This window comes from Tinamus guttatus, unplaced genomic scaffold (genome assembly GCF_059628265.1).
Source record: "Tinamus guttatus ecotype Peru unplaced genomic scaffold, ASM5962826v1 Tinamus_guttatus_pri_ptg000004l, whole genome shotgun sequence".
Taxonomy (NCBI): Eukaryota; Metazoa; Chordata; class Aves; order Tinamiformes; family Tinamidae; genus Tinamus; species Tinamus guttatus.
The window spans coordinates 14587112-14606749 of record NW_028288538.1 but is presented as its reverse complement, the minus strand read 5'-3'; the positions used below and the strand labels follow the sequence as shown (position 1 = coordinate 14606749).

The following is a 19638-nucleotide window of genomic DNA, read 5'->3' as shown; positions in this document are numbered from 1 at the left end:
AATAAATTAAATGAAGCTGGCGAATACTTGGAAAGGGCTTGTTCTGGAAGTGAAAAAGGTGCAGCAAGCAAAATCCAGCTTCAGACTGGCTTCGGGTTCCCTTTAAACCTGGTGCTTTGTGTAGGCAGCGAGCGAGCGGCAGTTCTGCCAGCTACAAACATTCCACGCAATTTATTCATAGCGAAGCGAGCCAGTCATTGACTCCACTCCAAGTTTTTCCAGGAATGGAAAAGAAAAAGTGGATCCCTCACCAACCTCCCCACCTCCCAAGATTAAAAGTGCCCAGGTATACTCACCATCACCCTTCTAACCAGGATTGCAAGGGAGCCCAGTGCTTTCAACCCGCTGTTTGATTCCTGTGCTCCTCTCCTGTCAGACACCATAGTATCTAGCACATCAACCCGATCACACGGCTCACAGAACAGATATCTGCATTTGCAACTCATTGCATACAGTTTACTTCACCCTGCCTGACACAGCCCTTTTGCTGCAAAGGCAGCCACTATCTGTTTACTTCTTGCCACTCTGCTGCTAACAGTATTTATTTCTACTTCTTTATTCTAGGCAACTTTAAACGATCTTTATTCACACAGAGGAAGGGAGGGAGCAAAGACAATGACAAATATAAAGAGAACATCTTAAAAATCCTCAGTTTCAATTCAGTTGTGAACAACAGAGGAAGAAAGACCATTTACTTTCAAGTTGCAAAGCAAGAAAGCTCTTTATGATATGATGTGATCTTAAAATAAGCCTTCCATCCTCAATATTAGTTGTCATGTTTACTTATTCATTGTACAGTATTATTAGAGACTATTATTATTTACACAAAACAGGATGGTTAAAAAAGCCCAAGTGCTTAGGCATATGGTAGCATTTTCTATAATCAGGTAAGGTCATTGTGTTATCGATTTAACCCCTAAGTTTGTTTCAGAAAGCCTTCCTTAAGGTACTCTCTTAAGATACCCTTTCAATTAGGGCTCCAGCCTATCAAATTTATTAGTTGTAAACAAACCAAATAACAGCCAAGAGAATCAAGAGATACAACAAGGGTAGAATCCAAGTTTTCAGACTAACATTTCCTTACACACCTTCGCAAGTTCATCTCATAAGTCAATAACTGTGCCTGTGTACAAACTACTAAGATGCTTCTAGTTAAGCATCTCCCTATCATTCATAAACACACATCAAAACACTGGCAGATCATCTACCACAGCAAACTACTGTAACTTTGAGTTTTAGTTCCTATCTCCACAGTTAAAAATAACCCCCCGCTCCAGAGTTCAGCATTTTGACTGAAGCAGAAGTCAGCCAAGCTCCCCGAGCTAGCCCGGTAGAGCCGCCCGCAGAGGCGGCCGCCGAGGCCTTGGAGGCCGTTCGTAACCTGAACGCAAAGCTGGGCCTGGAGAAGCAGCAGCGCAAGCAGGTACCTAAGTGAGCACGAGTATAAAAACTCCTCTGGATTTTCAACAGGACTCATAGGTCTTCTCTACCGAACGTGTAACCAAGTTGAAGGACTTGCCATTTAACCTGGAAACTGTTATCATCTTATTTCAAATGAACGGATGGAAACGACACTGGCCGCACATCATGCTGTGAGGATGAGGCTCCACCAGATACCACAAACAGTGCACCCGCAGCCATAAATAACGGCTATGACTATTTCCTAAAGTTTTGGTTACAACTCTGAAAAATGCAGAGCACAACGCACGAGAAGTATGCTTCTGAAGCATTTTTCTTTATTTGGGTTTTAGGAAACATCTGCCAAGGTAGCCTCAAGAATAAACAACAGATTTACACCACGTAAGGGACAAAACATATGGTTGACAAACTTGAAAAATTTTGTGGAGACTTTAGAAATTAAAATTGTGAGGAACTAAAGAAACAGAACCTACTTGCTTCAATTCAGAGCATCTCCCCTTCTGACTGCTGGCAGTGCCAAATATTTAAGGGGAAAAAAAAAAAGCACTTCGGCAAGTAGAGCAAATAATTTATTATTCAAAACAATTTTCTGGATTGTTACTTTAGTATAGAGTGTTTTTATTAAAAATAACTGTTTAAGGTATGTTTGAAGGGAGATAATTACTGTAATCAGAACTGCAGTCTACCAAAATACATGCTGCAATAATAATCCACATTCAAGTTGAGAGTCATCTGCCTGTTTGCATTTAAAACTACTAGCTTTGTACAACTTAAAGTACAGGACATAAGTCTCATAGTTGTCAAGCAAACAGTTTACACACAAAAAGACAGTCCTATCACTTAAAAGGCATCCTCATAATTCTAGAAAATAAATAATAATAATAATAAAAAGACAGACAGACACAGCACTAGTCATTCTAAGGAAAGAATGATCTCAGCAACTCGCAGCCACTGGCTTCTTACTATTGTTTACGCATTTTTTCCAAGATAGAGAGGCATTTACTGATTGCAGATAATGGAGCAAGTAAGAAACCCTTTTAAGTTAGCCCTGGTTTATTTCAGATGAATCATCCCTGACTCTTGGTACCCTCAGAGTTCTTTAAAAACCCATACACTTAGGTGTAATGTTAACTTTCACTTCTAAAATTCCTCTTAAAACACAAAACTGGCATCCATGAAATAACATACAAGAAATACAAGATTTCTCCTGGAACCAGGCATGTATTGATTAAATAATCTCATGTTTCAGCTAGCAAGTTTAACTGAAAAAGTACTCAACAAAAAAAGCAATAGTTTGCTGGGAACGGTGTCCTAGAAAAGAACCGCTTCCCAGAACACCGACAGCCCTCTTCCAAGGCGAGCTGCAGTTCTTGTAGTTAGGAAATGACTATCTAACTGACTATTGTTTCTGTATAACGGAAAAGAAATAAACAAAAACAAAACAAAAAACAAAAACACTAATGTGTCGAGAAAGAAGCGTAAGGACCAGGAATTTAGTTGCAATAATTTTCAGCCTTTTTCCCCATATGCAACACTTGAACACAACAAGACAACACACAAAAGATATTTGAGGGAACTGACAAACATGGATAAAGATAAATCATATTCCTAGCATTTCATTACAAATACTGTCTGTATTAGCACTCTTTTTCTTTTCCCCTCCTCACCTTTGGGCCACTGGGATAGTGTTCCTCTTGGCTGGAGGACAAAGAGAGGCTGCTAAAGTCAAGCAATTCAGAGCCACCCCTTCCTTAAATAGATTCTTTTAACTGGGGAAGGGAAGAGGGAAGAGGGGAAGAGAGTTTCCTTAAGCCAGAACATTTCATTAATTTACAAGAATAGTCTCCTATTCCACAGGAATTGTTACTATCCCCTGAACTAATGTGAACTATGAGTCGTTGGACAAATGGAAGCATTTAGGTCAGAATCTCCCTTTCCTGAAAATACTACAGTATTCTCAGAAGGCTAGCACTTCATTTTAACTTGCACGTAATTCAGGCCCTATCTAAACTAGCCCTTTTAAATATGTTTTACAATTATCTTCCTCCCTGCCGCCCATTTCCTCTTAGCGAGAGCAGCAATAAGCAGGTGAGCTCACACAATGCTACAAGAAGCAATATTCTCACAGCTTGACTAACGCATTGGAGTTTTTATTATGGCTCTTTTGGAGGTTTGGTCCCATACCATCATCTTGATTTTTAGTAGTAGTCTTTAAACACAACTGTGCAATTAGACTTGAGACGATTCTGTGAGCAAGGCTTAGTCACACAATTCGAGGTTTCACAATAGTTACTCAGAGGCCAGTCACCTTAGATTTTCTGCTAAGATTTATTTTTCTTTGCTGGGGAGGGTAGAGGAGAAAAAGGAGCAATAGGTGTGACTCACAGCAAAAAACTGCTGTCTGCCTGCATCGCTGAGCTGCTTTTGGCTCCTGCTTTCCTTTCATTCTCTTCTTCCTCAATTACCACCTATTCTTTTTCTCCCTTATTGTATTCTCACTGTTGCTCCTTCTCTCTCATCATTGTTCCCGCTTCTGGCTTAGCCAAGAGACTCACAGAAAATCTATGGAAAGTTGGTTAACACAATTGAAACATACCTCAAGACAGATCTCCAGCTTCTCACCGGTGAACATGCTATTGAGAAACCAGATCCCAACGTTTGGTTCAGAGATGCTGGAATTTGAGGCAGCTTGAAATGCTTCACACATCAAGCTCTTCTGGAAGCCCTTTTTCCTCCTGAGGAGGCACAATGTGCTCTCACAGTAGCTAGGAATGCGTCTGCCTTTTATTAACTTCTGAACACTGCTCTCGTGTAAAGATCTACCTCACCTGATGCCGCCACCCTTGGCACCGATGCAGGTATTCGCTGCTTCAGAGCTATCCAAGGAATATTGGGTGGCAACAGCACAATGCTACCGAGATGCTTAACATTAGAAGAACTGCAAACCCTGAGCAATACAGCGCCTTTGCCATTAACTTCAGAAGATAACACTGCCTTGGTTCAGACTCTCTTTATGTAATATTTGCATGTATCTGCAGCTGACTGCTAAGTAAATATACACTCAAATCCTGATAAAGCCAGTGGCATACAGCCAAGAAGCTTCCTAACTGCCCCGCTCTGTTCAAAAAGACATTTCATGGCCCAATTACCACCTTACAAAAAATAAGACTTATTTCTCAGTCTAATCAGTGCTACCACATGCAAGAAATAGCTACCGGGCCTCATATTTTACAGGAGACAAATAATGATAACAGATTAAGTTTTCAGAGTTGCATGCTGACAGGGTATTCAAACTATGTTTACTGAGAGATCCCCTAATTAGAAACTCAGCAGTTTCCTGGGCAGCTCTAGGGGACATTTAACCCTCTAAATTATCAACAGCCCGATTACAATGAATTACATAAGAAAGACTGGAAAAAACAAACTGACATACTTGAGAGTGTTTCTATAGCTCTGTGGAGCCATATTCTTGGTTCTGGATGTGAACGTTCTGGTTACAAACCTACAGACCTCTCTTGTTCTCCCTAGCTAAAGGTTCCCAATTCTTGGAACATTAAGCCAGTCTGCATCACCCGTGAGGCAAAACAAAGCAAACAAACAAAGCCAGCCAGCCCCTTTAGCACTCTCACATGAGATTACCCTCCAGGAATTTCCATCCCTACAGCAGCTGTGTCATTAACTGAGAGGCTTATCTTCTACAGGATGGCCAATCGCACTTCCCACAATTTAACTTCGAGTTTGGAGGAAACACAGCTCTTTGCTCAAATTGCTGTGACTCCACGCTTGGCTTTAAGACCTACCTTTACTACCTACTAGAAATACTACTGCAGGGTGTCCAGATTTACAGGTTTTTCCACTGAACTGCTCAGAAAGACTCTACTTTATACAGCGAGATTCATGGGCAAAGTCCTGCTGTGCCAAGGAAGAGACAGGAACAATGCTGGGTGGAGCGAGATAGCACAAGAATTTTTAAACAAGCAGCCTGTGCTGAGAGGGTTAACCTGATCTGGCCTTCTCCCAGACTTCAGTGTGGGGAAGGCAGCCATCTACAATGAACATGAATTAGAGATTTATTATGAGACTTGGAATTTGTTCAAGTAAACAGTACTCAGCATATTTAGCCCCAGGTACTATGCTGATCCTATAATATTAGTTACTACTGACTAATTGTTTGATAACACATTGTCAGCTAGCACCTCTTAAAGTTTCTTCTCGTAGAGTTCTGCAGTTAATGTTTTAAAGGGTTCCCCAGTAAGGTACACAAGCTCATGCGTTGGCATGGCTAGCCCTTTCAGCAAGGCAGAGCCTGACATCACCCAACAACCTCCACTGTTTCATCATGCTACAGCTTCTAGTTACAATTTAAGGTTATTACTTTCCTTTAATTATCTACACTTGAAAACGAACACTGTCTCTTGGGCGACGCTCTAGCTTCTTGATAATTTTCACACTAGCAGATGTCAGGGCGCACACAGGCAGGTCGCTAACGTCGCAGAGAGCAGCGGCCGTAGCCCCCGCGTAGGCGCCACGCGAGCTGCATGCGAACCGGCAGCTGCTTTTGGCCACGCAAGCTCTTCTTAAAGGCTTGGCTCCAGGAGCTTGACCAGACTCTCCAAAATACGGCAGCAGGTTTAACAGGTCTAAGCGTGACCAGACTCTCCAAAGTATATGAACAATTCTAAAAGGCACTACCTCTTTTCCTATTGCTTCTTTTATGCCCCACACTGATATATTGCAAGAAGAGTCATCATTCTAGAACGTAAACAGGTAATAGGGCTGTTTAATACTTGCAAGGGACCAAAAAAAAAAAAAAAAAAAAACCACAGGTGACAAAAAAATATAGTCAGGGACAGCATCAGAGGTGAAAGAAGCCCAGTGCTTTTACAGAGGTTTGTGCTCTTTGTTAGAAAAAAGTAGAATTCCGTAGATTCAGTTTTTAATCTGATTCTCAGTGTGCTCTCTGTGTACCAGATACTCTTTATTACCATCTTTCAAAGCTACAGAGGTGCAAGGCGCAACACCACGGTGCTGCTGGCTCCTCAGCCCCTTCCCTTGCCAGTTCTGATATTGGCCTCAGACATGGGAGCAAGGGACAAAGCTGCTATGGCCACTGAAGTCATCAGCAAAGATGAACTTACCCAGTCAAGACTGGCTCATGTAGAGGGAACTTGCCTACTGTGTGTCCTGTTCTATAGATTAGTCTAGATTAGTTGTGAATTTAGTAATTTTGTATCAGTTCCCACTGCGGATGCCTTCCTCTTACAATGCAAGAGTGGGTCCCATGGGGAAGTAGCAAGCCTCCTATTTCTGTAACTACTAAATCCTGATGCATTTTTTAAGCACAAGCTGGACAATTCTGTCCATTGTGGTTGAGCATGACCATTTTTATTCCATATAAGTGAAGAAATACAGTTATTTTCTAAATGAGTGTTGACCCACCAGTGCAGAACAGAAAACACTATTACTGGATCGCATTCCTAGCTGGCAAGGAACACATGGAACAATATAAAGGGATTGTATGGATTCAAAATTAATCAGTGCCTGGTTTGAGAAGCAGGGAGGGAGGGAGTCACTGCATTGCAAGGAAGCCCTTAAAGAGCTCCAATGTCAAAGGGGGTGGGGAGGGAAGACCGCTGTTCAGGGCAGTGCTTACTGGAAAAGGCTTGGAACTACAGTCAAAGAAACTGTCTACTCTGGTGCAGTTGCTATTTTTAGCAAGTCAGTACTTCATGTATCTTGGGGGGGATGGAGACAAGACTATCAGGGCCGTATCCAGTTCTTCTTTCTTCTCCTATTGAAAATGACATTCTTTGAGAATTATATGGACAAAAGAGAGATATCTGTACTCCTGTCTCCTTGTCCACTTCCCCCAAGAACATGAGCATCTCTACCGCAATGCTCCTACTGCTATCTTATTGAATGTAGGCTACCCTCCCCCACCACAAAAGGGTAGAACATCTGTTTATAATGGATTAGGAAACACAGGATCCTGTTAGAGATTACTAAATACCCTGGAGAAAATAAATACTATTTTAACATAAAGTCAATATTTAAATTTTAGCACCTACAGTATGTTTACTGTTTTCAAGTTTCTAAAGAAACCCTGATATGCAAAGGCTAGAAATAACCCTGAAGAATTCCTGAAGATGCCCCTGAATGAGGGAAAACGTGAGCGAAGGGCCCGGTCCAGCACACACCGGGGCAATTCTCCAGTCACGCATTAACCCATTTACACAGGCCAACGGCCCACAGCTTTATCTGAGGATAAACCACAGCCTGGAAAACCCATGGGTAGCAGAGCAGACACCACTGTCCCTGGACAACTTGTTACACCTGTGGCCATAGCAGCACTTGCTCCTTTGTAGGAGCCCAGGGACCACACACTGGAACTTAGGGAACAGACATAAACCTTCTTCTTCAGTTTCCCAAGCCCTTGTGCAAGCACATCACAACTCCTCAAAACAAGGACACTCCGTTGTGAGTATAAACAGCGGCACTTGAGTCCAGCCCTACAATAGCATAGTTATAAATTAAAAAAAATATCATTTCAAGAATTTCTGGACAGAACATAAACATGCTGCATATAATCAAGGGATTAATTTTAAAACTACCCCATGGCTGTTGGCTTAATCAGTACATTCAGTGAAGAAGTCATTAGTAACGTTCTTCGCCCGAAAAAAACATTGAATATAGTAAAAATGCAACAAAAAATAATATTGAACTATCATAACCACAGAAAATTGAGAGCACATTAAATGACGGATGTCTTATTTAGCCAGGGGATAGTTTGTGGTACAGATTACACAACTTGAAACATCCTAAGTTAAAATTCACAAAGCATCTGCATCAAATATTACCCATAACCTCCAATAAACACTTAGAAATCAACAGCATTAACAAATCAAAATTGGTACTGTTCATTTTTGCATAAAGATACATGCACTTTTACTCTCTGTGCCCTGTAACGGTAACTGGATTTTTCCCCCCCACTGGGGATACTGCAGACCTTGCCCTTCCTCTTCATAACAGAGGATGGGAAAGCAAAAGGAGAGAGGGTTATTGTGTCGCAGCTTTACTGACAGAGCCTCCCTTGGTCCAAACTTCCACTAACTTGAAAAGAAGAAGAATTTTTGGAAAAGTGCTTTAAACACAGTTAGACATTACTTTTGCATATTGTTTCAAGTAATACAAAATAAATATTTGACACAGTTCAAATAGTTATAAACAGAATTGTGATTAATAGTAAACTAATTGTCTTCTGACAGCTTGTTACTGTGCATTTTCACAGGTCCTCGTACCAGAAAGATTCGAATACGATACTACATCTTAGCGTCAATGTGGGCATATCTTCAGTCTGAAGTGTGACTCATGAGACTTCATGGCCCAATTACAAAATATCACGTTTCAAGACTTTTTTTTTTTTTTTGCATACATACAAGCCTGATATCCATTCTCACAGCATACAGGTAGGAGCACACCTTAAACACAGAGTACAGAAATCCACCTACAGATGCTTTCCATTACGAAAAGGGCTTTTTTTTTTTTAAAAAAAAAAAAAAAAAAGCTCATCACTGATAAGGTCCAACTGATTCTCCACCCTAAAAAGGCAAAAGCAACTCCTGGTCAGACTTCAAGGTCCATTTGCACTATGGTATTCTCTGTCCCATATATTGAATGCGAAGCAACTCCAGAATATACTTTGCAAAAATGTACAGAATGTGGAGGTTATGGCTCTTCTCATGTCATCAGAACAAAATTCATACTGAAAGTTGCCTGCAGTAATAACCAGAACAGTTGAATCCCCAAACTAGAATATCCATACTTTTTTAAAAGATTATTTTATCAGGTCCAAATGAAGCTAAAGGAACACTATTAATAAAAGATGCAGTTTTTCCATAGGCTAGGTTCTGATGTTAAATCACCTCCTAAACTTGCGTCTAGGATTGTGCTTCCTTCACCACATGCATTTTCTACGTATATTTCTCTTTATTGTTACATGTGAAGAATTTCTTCAACATTTTGTAAACTTTATTGAAGAAAAAGAAGACTAACAACAAACCCTATGTCTTCCAAACCTAGCTATTTACTGAATTACAGCCCTTAAAATACATTTTAAAAGCTCACGCATATACCCTTTACAAGCAACAAACACACTGGCATCTCCAAGTAAGATTTGGGTTAGAGCTAAGACATATTTAAGATGACTAAGGTCATTTGCTCTCCCCAAGGAACCAAAGATTGCCTGCAATCACTAAGTTCCTGGACTGCTAAAACCGTAAAGCTTTCGACCTTTGGTAGGAAACAACAGATAAATGCCTAGAGCTCATCGGAAAAAAAAAAAAAAAAAAAAGAGGTAGAAACAAAACAAACCCCATTAATTACAGGGCCGAGGCTGAGGACAGTGAAATATATTTTGTACATACATTTAAAAGCAGCAGGAAGTTTCAAAAACTGAATTTCAACATTCAGACAGGATCAAGGGTTCCAGAACTCCTGTCCTCATATTTATTGCCTTAAAAGCCTTATTATTTCACCATTGTGGACTGCATTTGAACTCTCAACTTCAAGACATAAGCCTTTACACCTCATTTCTTACACCCCAACACAGTCATTCTCACAACATCCACTAGCATTGCTCAAAAAGACATTAGAAGAAATTAGGGCCTCCACGTTTTGCAATCACAGCTACCACTGGATTAGACTGCAAGCACGATTTCATGACATTTCTCTCACTGCTTTCTATTGTATACTACCAACAGCTACTGTGAGCACTTCTAACTTTAATAAACACCCATTGTTGGTAACATGGCAGGGACAAGTTCGGAAACCCATTTGTAAGGGAGGAAAGACTGTAGCGGAAAGACTGTTGGCAATACTGCATAATGCAATATTATCAGCTCGGGTTCCTACCTGTACTGTTAAAAATTAATCAACTATTAAAAAAAAAAAAAGTGTAACGCTCTTCCACTCTAGTGTACCAACACAAAACCCCAGAAGCTAAAGAAAGTGTAAGTGAAAATTATTTTACTAGATACAGGCATTTACAGAGTTATTGATATGCTTTAAACCTCCAAAATGAGAAATGGGGTACCACCTCTGATGGGAGCCACTAAAGAAACAACATCCAAAACTTGAGCACAGAAGTCCTCCAATATTTTGTCTCCTCTAAGACACCTACAGTTTGCGTTTTTTCACATTCCCAACTATTCCAGCTACACCCACAGCAGCCCAGGAGCTCATAATCTGAAGCAGGAATATCAGATACCTACTGCAAGCATCACTGTTCTCACAGGGAAACTCACATGAGCCACATGCATAAGTTCCTGGCTTCAAAAAATATATCTGTGACAAAACAAGGTAGAAAAGGTGAGCAATAACAGTGTTCACAAAGAGTTAGAACTCACATTGAAAAGAAAAGAGAAAAAAAAAAACACAGAACTTGCACAAATAAATCATAAGTGCTCTTCTGGGAAAAAGCTATTTCAAATACGTGTTTTTTGTAACCCTCAAAAGCGTACCAACAAAGAGTTAAGGCAGCGGGCAGCCGCATTTTGCAACATAGTTAACCAGCACTTCCCCGTGCCATTACCCGGCCGGTACCCGGTGCCGCGCACACACACAAGCCAGGCTGGTGCGTCCCAGATCTGCTCCGCCGCGGTTAAGATACAACAATATACAATTTTACACCAGTCCGGTATCAAAATTGATACAGCCGTTTTTCTAAATACCCCCCGCCTCTCCACCCCCGCCAAAAAGAGAAATTCCTTCTTTTAAAAGGGAGCACGCACACTTGTGAGACCAAATACTTTTTCAGCCTGGAAAAAGATACCTGTACTATAGGAAATACTTTGTCTCAGGAGTAGAAACCTAGTAACTTTAGGGGAAAAAAAAAAAGTAAAATAAATGAAAGAGCGGAGCGGCGAGCCCGCGGCGCGGCTCCTCACGTGGCGGCTTCCTCACACAGCCCCTCTCGCAGGGCACAGGCGGCACCGGGGCGCCCTTGGCGGCGGGCAGGGCCCGGCGGGAGCCCGGCGGGCAGGTCGCCTCCCCGCGGGCCGCTCGGGGCGCGGCGCAGCCCGGCCGCGGGCACCGGCCCCAACCCGAAACTGCCCGGTTTCACCTGAGCGCGGCGGGCGCCGCCTCCCGCGGCCGGGCGGGCGGGGGGGCCGAGGCGCGGCCGCCCGCCCGGCACCTGCCCGCGCTCCCTCGGCTGCGCCCGGGCACCCGCCGCGCCCGAGCCAGCGGCGGCCGCCCCGGCGCGGCGCCCAACAGGTAGCAGCGGCGGCAGGGCCCGACGAGGCCCCCGCGGGCAACGGCCCCCGCGGGCAACGGCCGCGGCGCGGGGAGGCCGCGGGCGGCCCCGCGAGGGAACAAAGCGGCGCGGCGGGGACAGCGCGGCCGCCACAAAGGCGCGGGCCGGGGCGGCGGGAGCAGCGCTGCCCCGCGGGCGCCGCTTACCTTGGCGGCGGCCCTGGCGGACATCTTGTCTCCTCCTTCCCCCGCAGCGGGGCGGGTGCGCGCGGCGCCGGCGACCGCTCGGACCGGGGCAGCGACGCTGCCGCCGCCTCACGCAGCTGCTCGAATAAACATCGCGCGGGGCCGCGGCCGGGGCTGGGCAGGGGGAGAGGAGGAGGAGGAGGAAGAGGAGGGCAGAGCGGCGGGAGGTGGGAGGAGGGAGGGAGGCGGCGGCGACAGGGCGGTGGGAGGCGGCGACAGAGCGGTGGGAGGCGGCTCAACTTTCAGCAAAGGTCCGGCGCGGGGTCGCGGCCGCCGAGGGCGGGAGCAGTCGCTACGGCCCCGGCGCCGGCCGAGCGGCCCCAGGCGCCTCCCTTCCCGCCGAGCGCGTCGCCCCGCGCCGCCATGGCAGCCCCGCCGCCGGGGAGCGCGCCTCTGCCCGCAGCTTTAAAAAATAAACCTGTTTACGCGCTCCGTGTGAGGGCTCTTTAGTGTCTTCTGAAATAGCAGCTATTTTCTTCAAGGAGAGCTCGCCTGGGGCGAGGTGCGAGGCCCTCTCTGAAATCCCTCTGGGGTGGTGGCCCAAGCGCTGCCTCATGGCCTGGCCCGGCTGGCCAGGAAGGCTAAAGTCCAGGGTTGCCCTGAAGCCCAATGTTGCCCTGAAGTCCAACGTTGCCCTGTTTTGCTTACTTTGCTCTTTAAAGGTTACCCCAGCAGGATTTTCATGCCTGCTCTTGCACCTCGGTGAGTCAAGTACATCCACTAACAATGAAAGAAAAGTGGGGAACACATGTAAATGAGAACGGGGAGGATTTTACACTCACTTTAGAAAGGTTTCACCAGGCACAGATGACGGTAAGAGATCCGGCATGGCCAGGCCGCAGTTGGCAGCAGCGCTGGCCGCTGGCTTAGCACTCTGGACAAGCTTCAGAATACCCAGGTGCTCAAAAAGAGGCAACAACACAAGGATGACAATGGCTCCTCCACAGAGGAATGCCCTGCACGGCGCTTTTGTGCGAGACTTACGTTTGTTCTGCTCTGAAAATAAACAAAAATGTGTTCCAGGAAATGGCTGAAGCGAACTCCCAAGGCAGCAGCCCGAAAGTGAGGGGGGCAGCCCCCGGGCCGGCGCGAGCAGCACCGCAGCCTGCGCCCACCCTGCGCATCACTGCGGGATGTTCCCGCTCCTGAACGCCTGGGCCTGTCCCCGCAGGAAGCCTCGTGTCCACAGCCGCGCGGCCTGCGCCAAGCACCTTGCCTAGGAAACACTGCTCTGCCTTTTTGCTGTTAATTAATTGCTGGAGTAACTTAGTCTTGGGTCCTCTTTAAAAGTATCTGGATGTAGTGCGGGAGGAAGGTGGTGGTTTGTTTTCTGCGCCCATGAGGACACACGAGAGGAAGCGGGAAGGGCAAGGCCGAGGGGGCAGCAGGAAGCAGGGGGAAGGTTTCAAGGTGGGAGGTGCATGAGGACACACTCCTCCACCAGGGAACGCGGCCTGACGAGGAGCGTGGAGGGATCGTCCTTCACTCCTCTGCGCTGGGCAGGAGGAGCGGCTGGGGGGGACAAGGATGGAAGACCTCAGGGAGACCCCGCGGATGCCAACAGCGAGGGTGGGGAGGGATGCTTAAGACAAGGGAGGACTCTGTCCAAAAACATTAACTATTCAGGTATTGGCTGCAGAGGGTAAGGGGGCTTGACTAGCCTTCTCTACTCCTTTTCCTCTCTCTTCCTTCTCTCTGCTTTTTTGTTTCTTCCTTTTGCTTCCTTCCAGTAGTAGTTCTCTACTCTGTCTCTACTGTTGATATGAATTCAAGGAGCTAGAAACACCGTGGTTTTCTACCTGCTTTAGTAAAGTGAGTCTACTTGCTAGTGCCTCAACAGATTATTGTATGGCCAATGTCATGTGCTCGTATCCCAGAAAAACTTAATGGACACAACCCGTTCCAACAAATGTTTTTGCTTGGCTTTAAAGAAAACAACATGAGGAACATGTTCTTGTGATTTCAAATCCTTCCATCAGGAGAACTTTTTTATCTCTTCATTAATGAACTGCTCAAAAGGCAAGCTAACTTCACAATATTAAAAATGCCAACTCAATTATTGGCCAAATCCCATGTTGGCCAAATGATAAAATCATCCTAAAATAATTGTAATAAATGAAATGAAACCTCAAGTGGTACTCCTATTTACCTTCTTTCACTATTTCTTAATAAAGTATTACAAGGCTCATTTCTGAAATGAGAAAAGTGCTGTTTTGTTTTTCTCGAAGAGTGTTGGGATTCTCATGAATTCCATGAATAAATGCACAAAGGAAACAGCAAATATCATGGTATTCAGTCATATAAGACATATATATCGCTGTTCATGCCTGTATATTTATTCATGACTGCTATGCTAATGATCTATTGAAGCAGGATTACTTCCTCTCCCTTAGAAAGAAAACTGTCTTAAAGATAATAGCTGAAGAAAAACAAGTGCTTAACTCATCTTTTAAATCACTGGTCTTGAGAGATGTCTAAAAAACCTACTATTATATTTTCTTGGTAGGAAAGCTAAAAATAAAACTACTGTTTAATCAGGAATATTCAAGCCAAAAAACTAAATTGATTCAAAGGACACGGAAGGACAGTCCGATGTGTGAATCCTTATTGCTAACTTAAGGCATATATATCTATTACATCGAAAGAGCAGGAAGTCTATTCTCTGCTTTATGTTGGTTTAACTTTTAAAAAAATGTTTTGATCATTTAAAGACGGGGGAAAAAGGAAACTGCAGAACCACAGCCACTACACAGACAACTTCCTGTGGTTTTTGTGGTGTATGTGGCTCGAAAAGAGAACAATTCATGTAAGATTTTTCAATAGTATCAGATATTCTTGCTGCCATATGGAGCAGTCTCAGGAAAATTATCTATAAATATGTCAATAAATTACCAATGATGTCAGGCAATTTAGCTGATATTGTGCATTCTGTATTTGTAATCACCACCTGGTTTCAACATTTCAGGAATGAAGAGAAAAGGGATGAAAAAAATCGGAAGTTGCAATGTAAACCACAAAAGATGAAAGTACATTTTTTCCAAAATGAGAAGGCTTCCTCCTCAAGAAATAAGAAAGCAGTTTAAATAAATCAATAAGATATTCATGTGCTTAAAATTAGGCAAATTCTTAGTGTCTTTCTGATTCAAGTCCTTAGGGAAAAAAATAATGTGGTAATGAAGTCTAGTAATGATTCTTATCTTCCTCCCACTTCCACAGTTAGAGCTTTCTCCCTTCCTCTCGAACAGGCTCTGTAGCACCGCGGATCCCTCTCCTAAAGGCCCTGCAGGTAGTTTCTCAACACACCGTGAATACAAGCCCCGCAGAGCCTTCCCGTAACTCACCGTACCCCACGGAATGAAACTGTGAGACCAAATCCTCAACAGCCACAGTCTACCTCTCATTGACGGGTCAAAGGATACACCAGAGGCTGAGGAGGCCCTGAAAACGATTTTTGTTTTGCAAGTATTCCTGTCTTAACCCCCTGCTGTTCTAAACTCACCGGTATTTCTTGTTCATCCCCTTTAAAAATATTTAATGCAGTGCAAGGTTTTTCTGCTCAGTCAGACCATCACTTGAGTTTTTAAGCACATAGCAAATAACACAAATAGCATTCAAGTAGGTTGTAGTGGCAAAGCAAGATTATTTTCAGCCTTAAAATATTTAAAGAATTTACTACTGCAAATCTGAAAAGAACTTAGGCTGATCTCTTCAGTTACTTTTTTTTTCAGATATTCCTGTAAAAAAAGAAATCCTCTCTCCTTGTTTGTGCCAGGCCTTAGTGAATCTGTCATCCATACTGTTATGTCAAGGGACAAAGTCCGGAATGAGTGTTGAAGAAAATATTACCATACAACTGTAATCTAGGTTCATGACAGCAGAGCTAATTTATTATGGAAAGGTTATATAAAACTGTTCTACTTCCCATCTGAGCTTGACACTTTGTGAATGGGACCGTGTATTTTAAACGCACTGCAGCTGATAAAAGCTGATTTTATGAAACGCTTCACTAGAAGTAGCCACCAGATGCCAAAATGTCAGATATACGTGTTCTCTATCGTTCCACTTTCTCTGGCTTTGTTTGGTACAGAAGGGACAGTAAGAATAGTGAGACAGCTGCAAAAGACAGCAGGGATAATGGGAGCACTGGGGTGGCTTCACTGCGGCCCGTGGGGCTGCACCGGAGACGAGCTCCACACGGGCCCGCGGACCAGCGCTCGCTCCTGCCGGATCCGGCTTTCAGAGCACACGTTAATGTGACTAGCGGCTCCTGCCCGGGCAAAAAGCAACATCTACCAAAAATATCTTCGAAAAGCAGAAGACAGGAACTAATATACATGAATATAAAGATCTTTCTGACTTGCAAACTACAAATATTTTGGAAAAAGCAGCCCAGAGATATCTTAATAAAAGGGATTGATTTCCGCAACTTGCTGGCAACCACCCCTGCAGTCAAAAGCAGGACCGCCAGGGACTCTCGTACCTCCCTGCAGTGATGAGGCCGCTCTCCGAGAGCCCAACAGAAACCCCGCACGCAGGAGCTGCCCAAGCGGCGCGTGGCTGTTTGGCAAAGGTGTGGTTTTCATACCCAGATTGTTTGGAAACGTGAGCTCGCTTCTCCAGTTTTTCAAACATACAATCCCTGCTGCAACGGGTGCCATGCACAGGAAATTACTGTGACCAAGTTTGGTTAACAAGAAGGAAATGTATATTGAATAAGAAAATGTAGAGTGAAAATTGTTATATTCAATATGAAAAATATATTGAAGATTGCTATGCTGCTATCAAAAAAGGCCTCAAAGCCTGAGCTCATTTGTTTCTTCATTTAAGAAATACTTCACTGTATAATTGCCAAAATGTAGAAACTTAAATTACAGAAACTTAGACACTATAATCCATTTTTACCGCCGCTCAGCTTCTCGTCTTTAGTTTCTCAAGACTCCTCATGTTTTAGCCTCTAATCTTTCTTACTGCAGCTCCATCTAACCTTCAAGAATCCACATGCTCACCTCCACTGAGCCAAGGCACTGAGTGTACTTAAATGTAGGGCCACAAGATTACACCCAGTAATTCCAAAGTAATCTTTACCTTACTTGGTAGCTCTGTCCTAGTAGCACCTGGTTTATAGGAGTTACTTCCGTAAGGTTTAGAAGAGGTAAATAAGGTGAGTAAGCTACTGATGGCCCATGGGGTTGTGAACTCTTTCCACCTTAGTACTTGCCTTTGTTTCTAATTCCTAACATTAAAGACAGAAAAACACTTTAAAAAAGATCACTGCTTGTGTCAGTGGAAGAAACTCAAGCTATTGCATTAGTGTCCCTGCAGCTTTTTTAGCAATATATAATTGGACGACTGCACCATGTTGTCACTGCTGGTCTGTGAGGCTTTTGCTGGGGCTCCCTTGCAAAATCATTATGGTTAGAAAATTTATTAAGCTTGACACATGAATATGTCAAATGCTATTTAGCTATAAAATATTACAGTAGAGCTCTGATTTGAGGCAAATTTATTGAGCATCACATATTTCCCACGTTAGCGTGAACAGCGCTCGGCAGTCACTGTCCATGTGTGGCAGAGACATCCTGCTATCTGTGACATTGTGCATTTTAACTCCAGTGCCTGCCATCAGCAGCAGCATCCAGCTCCCAGGGGCGGCATGTGGCTTGCGTATGCCCTGGTGGGACATTTCATCTGTAACTGTTACAGGGTGGGTAATATGAACCTTCTAAATTATATAAATGTAACTCACTGCAAGTTTCTAAAAGAAGTTAGAAAGTTTTCATTTTGTGGAGCAGTTTCAAGATGACAACACACGAAAGAGGACGAAGAGAAGAATCGAAACTGTTTGGTATGGAAGGATATTGTGTTATTTCCTGCTTTTCTTCCTGTTGTTGTCAGGAAAGGGAAAACGTCACATGTTGGCTTCTGGGCTCTGCTGTGCGGCAGCACCAGAAGCGAGGGGACGACGCAGGGCCAGGAGGGATGGGGACCCCGCTGTCTACTGACGCTCATTTGTGCCCTTGTGTCCACGCTCACCATCTTAATAGCTGCATCAAGGCAACCGTGTTTTAGCATCACTAAAATGACCCTGGTTAAACAAAGCTACCTTCGTGACACAGGAAAGGCTACTGGCAGGGGCTTTTAAAGTTGTTTTTGCTGGTAAAGATGCCATAGTATGTAACTACACTTATGCACCTACACTTCAAGCATGTGGTAGTGCAGTTCTTCAGGTGCAGATTTCTAAACTTACAGGGAAAAAAAGGAACTTTTTTTTTTTTTGGTACTTTAGAGAAACTGAGGTAAGATTCCTTGCTTCCATACTTAGGAAATTAGCCTATATTTTTGAAGAGGTCCTGTTAGATACCCAGGCATATGTGTGCAAGCAATCTTTAGATGCACACTCACAAAGTTTAAATTTTTATATAATATTGGCTGTATGCAGATTTGGTGAAACTACTTTGTCACCAGATCACTCAAAATCCTTCAGCAAACATGTATGCTTTTTGAACTTGGTCTTATTAACCGCAATCTGTAAAGTATTTTCAATAATACTTTTTTATTGGAAATAACTGAATATTATTTTAGTTCAAGATTTAAAAGATCAAATTTTGATGACTATGCATTGATGATGCTCAATATGGTTAGCAAGAGGTTCAAAAAGAATAACTTATTTTGAAGAAGTGAAACATTAGGTAAGAATGAAACATTTTACACAATTCCCTTTATAGTCTTCACACTGTTTGTACTGATACAGAATCCCAAATTAATCTATTTGGCTCTGCTGGAGTTCTTCTAGTATGATTTACTAGATGTAATCCAGCTCTCTAAGTATTTGTACAATAAATGAGCCTATAAACTGATTTTGATTTGCCAAATCAGGAGTTCTTCAGAAAAGCTCAGAAGTGGCACCTGTCTCAATTCTGATCTCCGCTCAGTGCTGCTGGTTAAAACTCGTGGAAAAGTGGTTATGTTACTCAGAAAACACACTTTTGGAGGTAAAAATATATAGCTAATATATAACTAACTAACTTCATCACCTTTACCTAAATTCCAACCTGGAATCTGGACAGCCAGAAACTGTACTGGTTGTACTGCACGAGCCAAGAAACCGGCCTTGTTGTACAGGACCACCTACCATAACATTTATTTAATACCTGTTTTATGGCAATGCCAAGAGGCTCTAATCAAAACTATGCTTTAATCTAGCTAAGCATAGACAGAAAGTACAGAAAGATTCAAAGCAAAAATATTTACAGTTTAAAGCTAACTGTTAAAAACCTCTGTGCTTGGCCTGGGCACGGGCAGACTCTGTAGCCACCACACTTGGGTGAGTGTTTCTCACCGCTCACATTTCTGGGTTATTAGGTAGCACAGGGTGCGCACAGAAACACACATTATATCAATTTCATTAGCTACACCTTTTCTTTACACATCTGCCAGTTCAATCCAGTGCTCAAGCTGAAAAACCGTAAGTGCCACATCTTTTTTTAAAGGTGTGAGTTTTTAGTGCTTGTGCGAGGTGCTAACACAGGGGCCCCGGGAGCGGAACGCTGCTTGTTTGGGATCAGGAGACGCGAGGAGAGGCAGCAGCTTCCACGGAGCCGCTCCATGGGGCCCGGCCTCGCGCGGGCCCAGCCAGCCCCAGGGCCTTCGCGGGTGCCTGCAGGCCGGGCCAGCTCCAGTTCTGCCTGTTGGAGTAACAGGGACACGGCCTCTCCCTGCAAA

General features: G+C 43.7%; 1 protein-coding gene across 9 annotated transcripts in view; it reads right to left on the bottom strand.

Moving 5' to 3' along the window:
* Window positions 1–19638, bottom strand: part of TJP1 (tight junction protein 1) — a 183871-nt gene that overhangs the window by 61430 nt on the left and 102803 nt on the right. Inside the window, exon 1 of one of the 9 annotated variants that reach the window (XM_088519921.1) lies at window positions 11878–12012. The exons of the other annotated variants lie outside the window; for them this stretch is intronic. Coding sequence (XP_088376047.1) covers window positions 11878–11901 — 24 coding nt within the window. The 5' untranslated portion in view covers window positions 11902–12012. Of the gene's footprint in view, window positions 1–11877; window positions 12013–19638 lie in introns of those variants that run through there. 9 annotated transcript variants of the gene reach the window in all.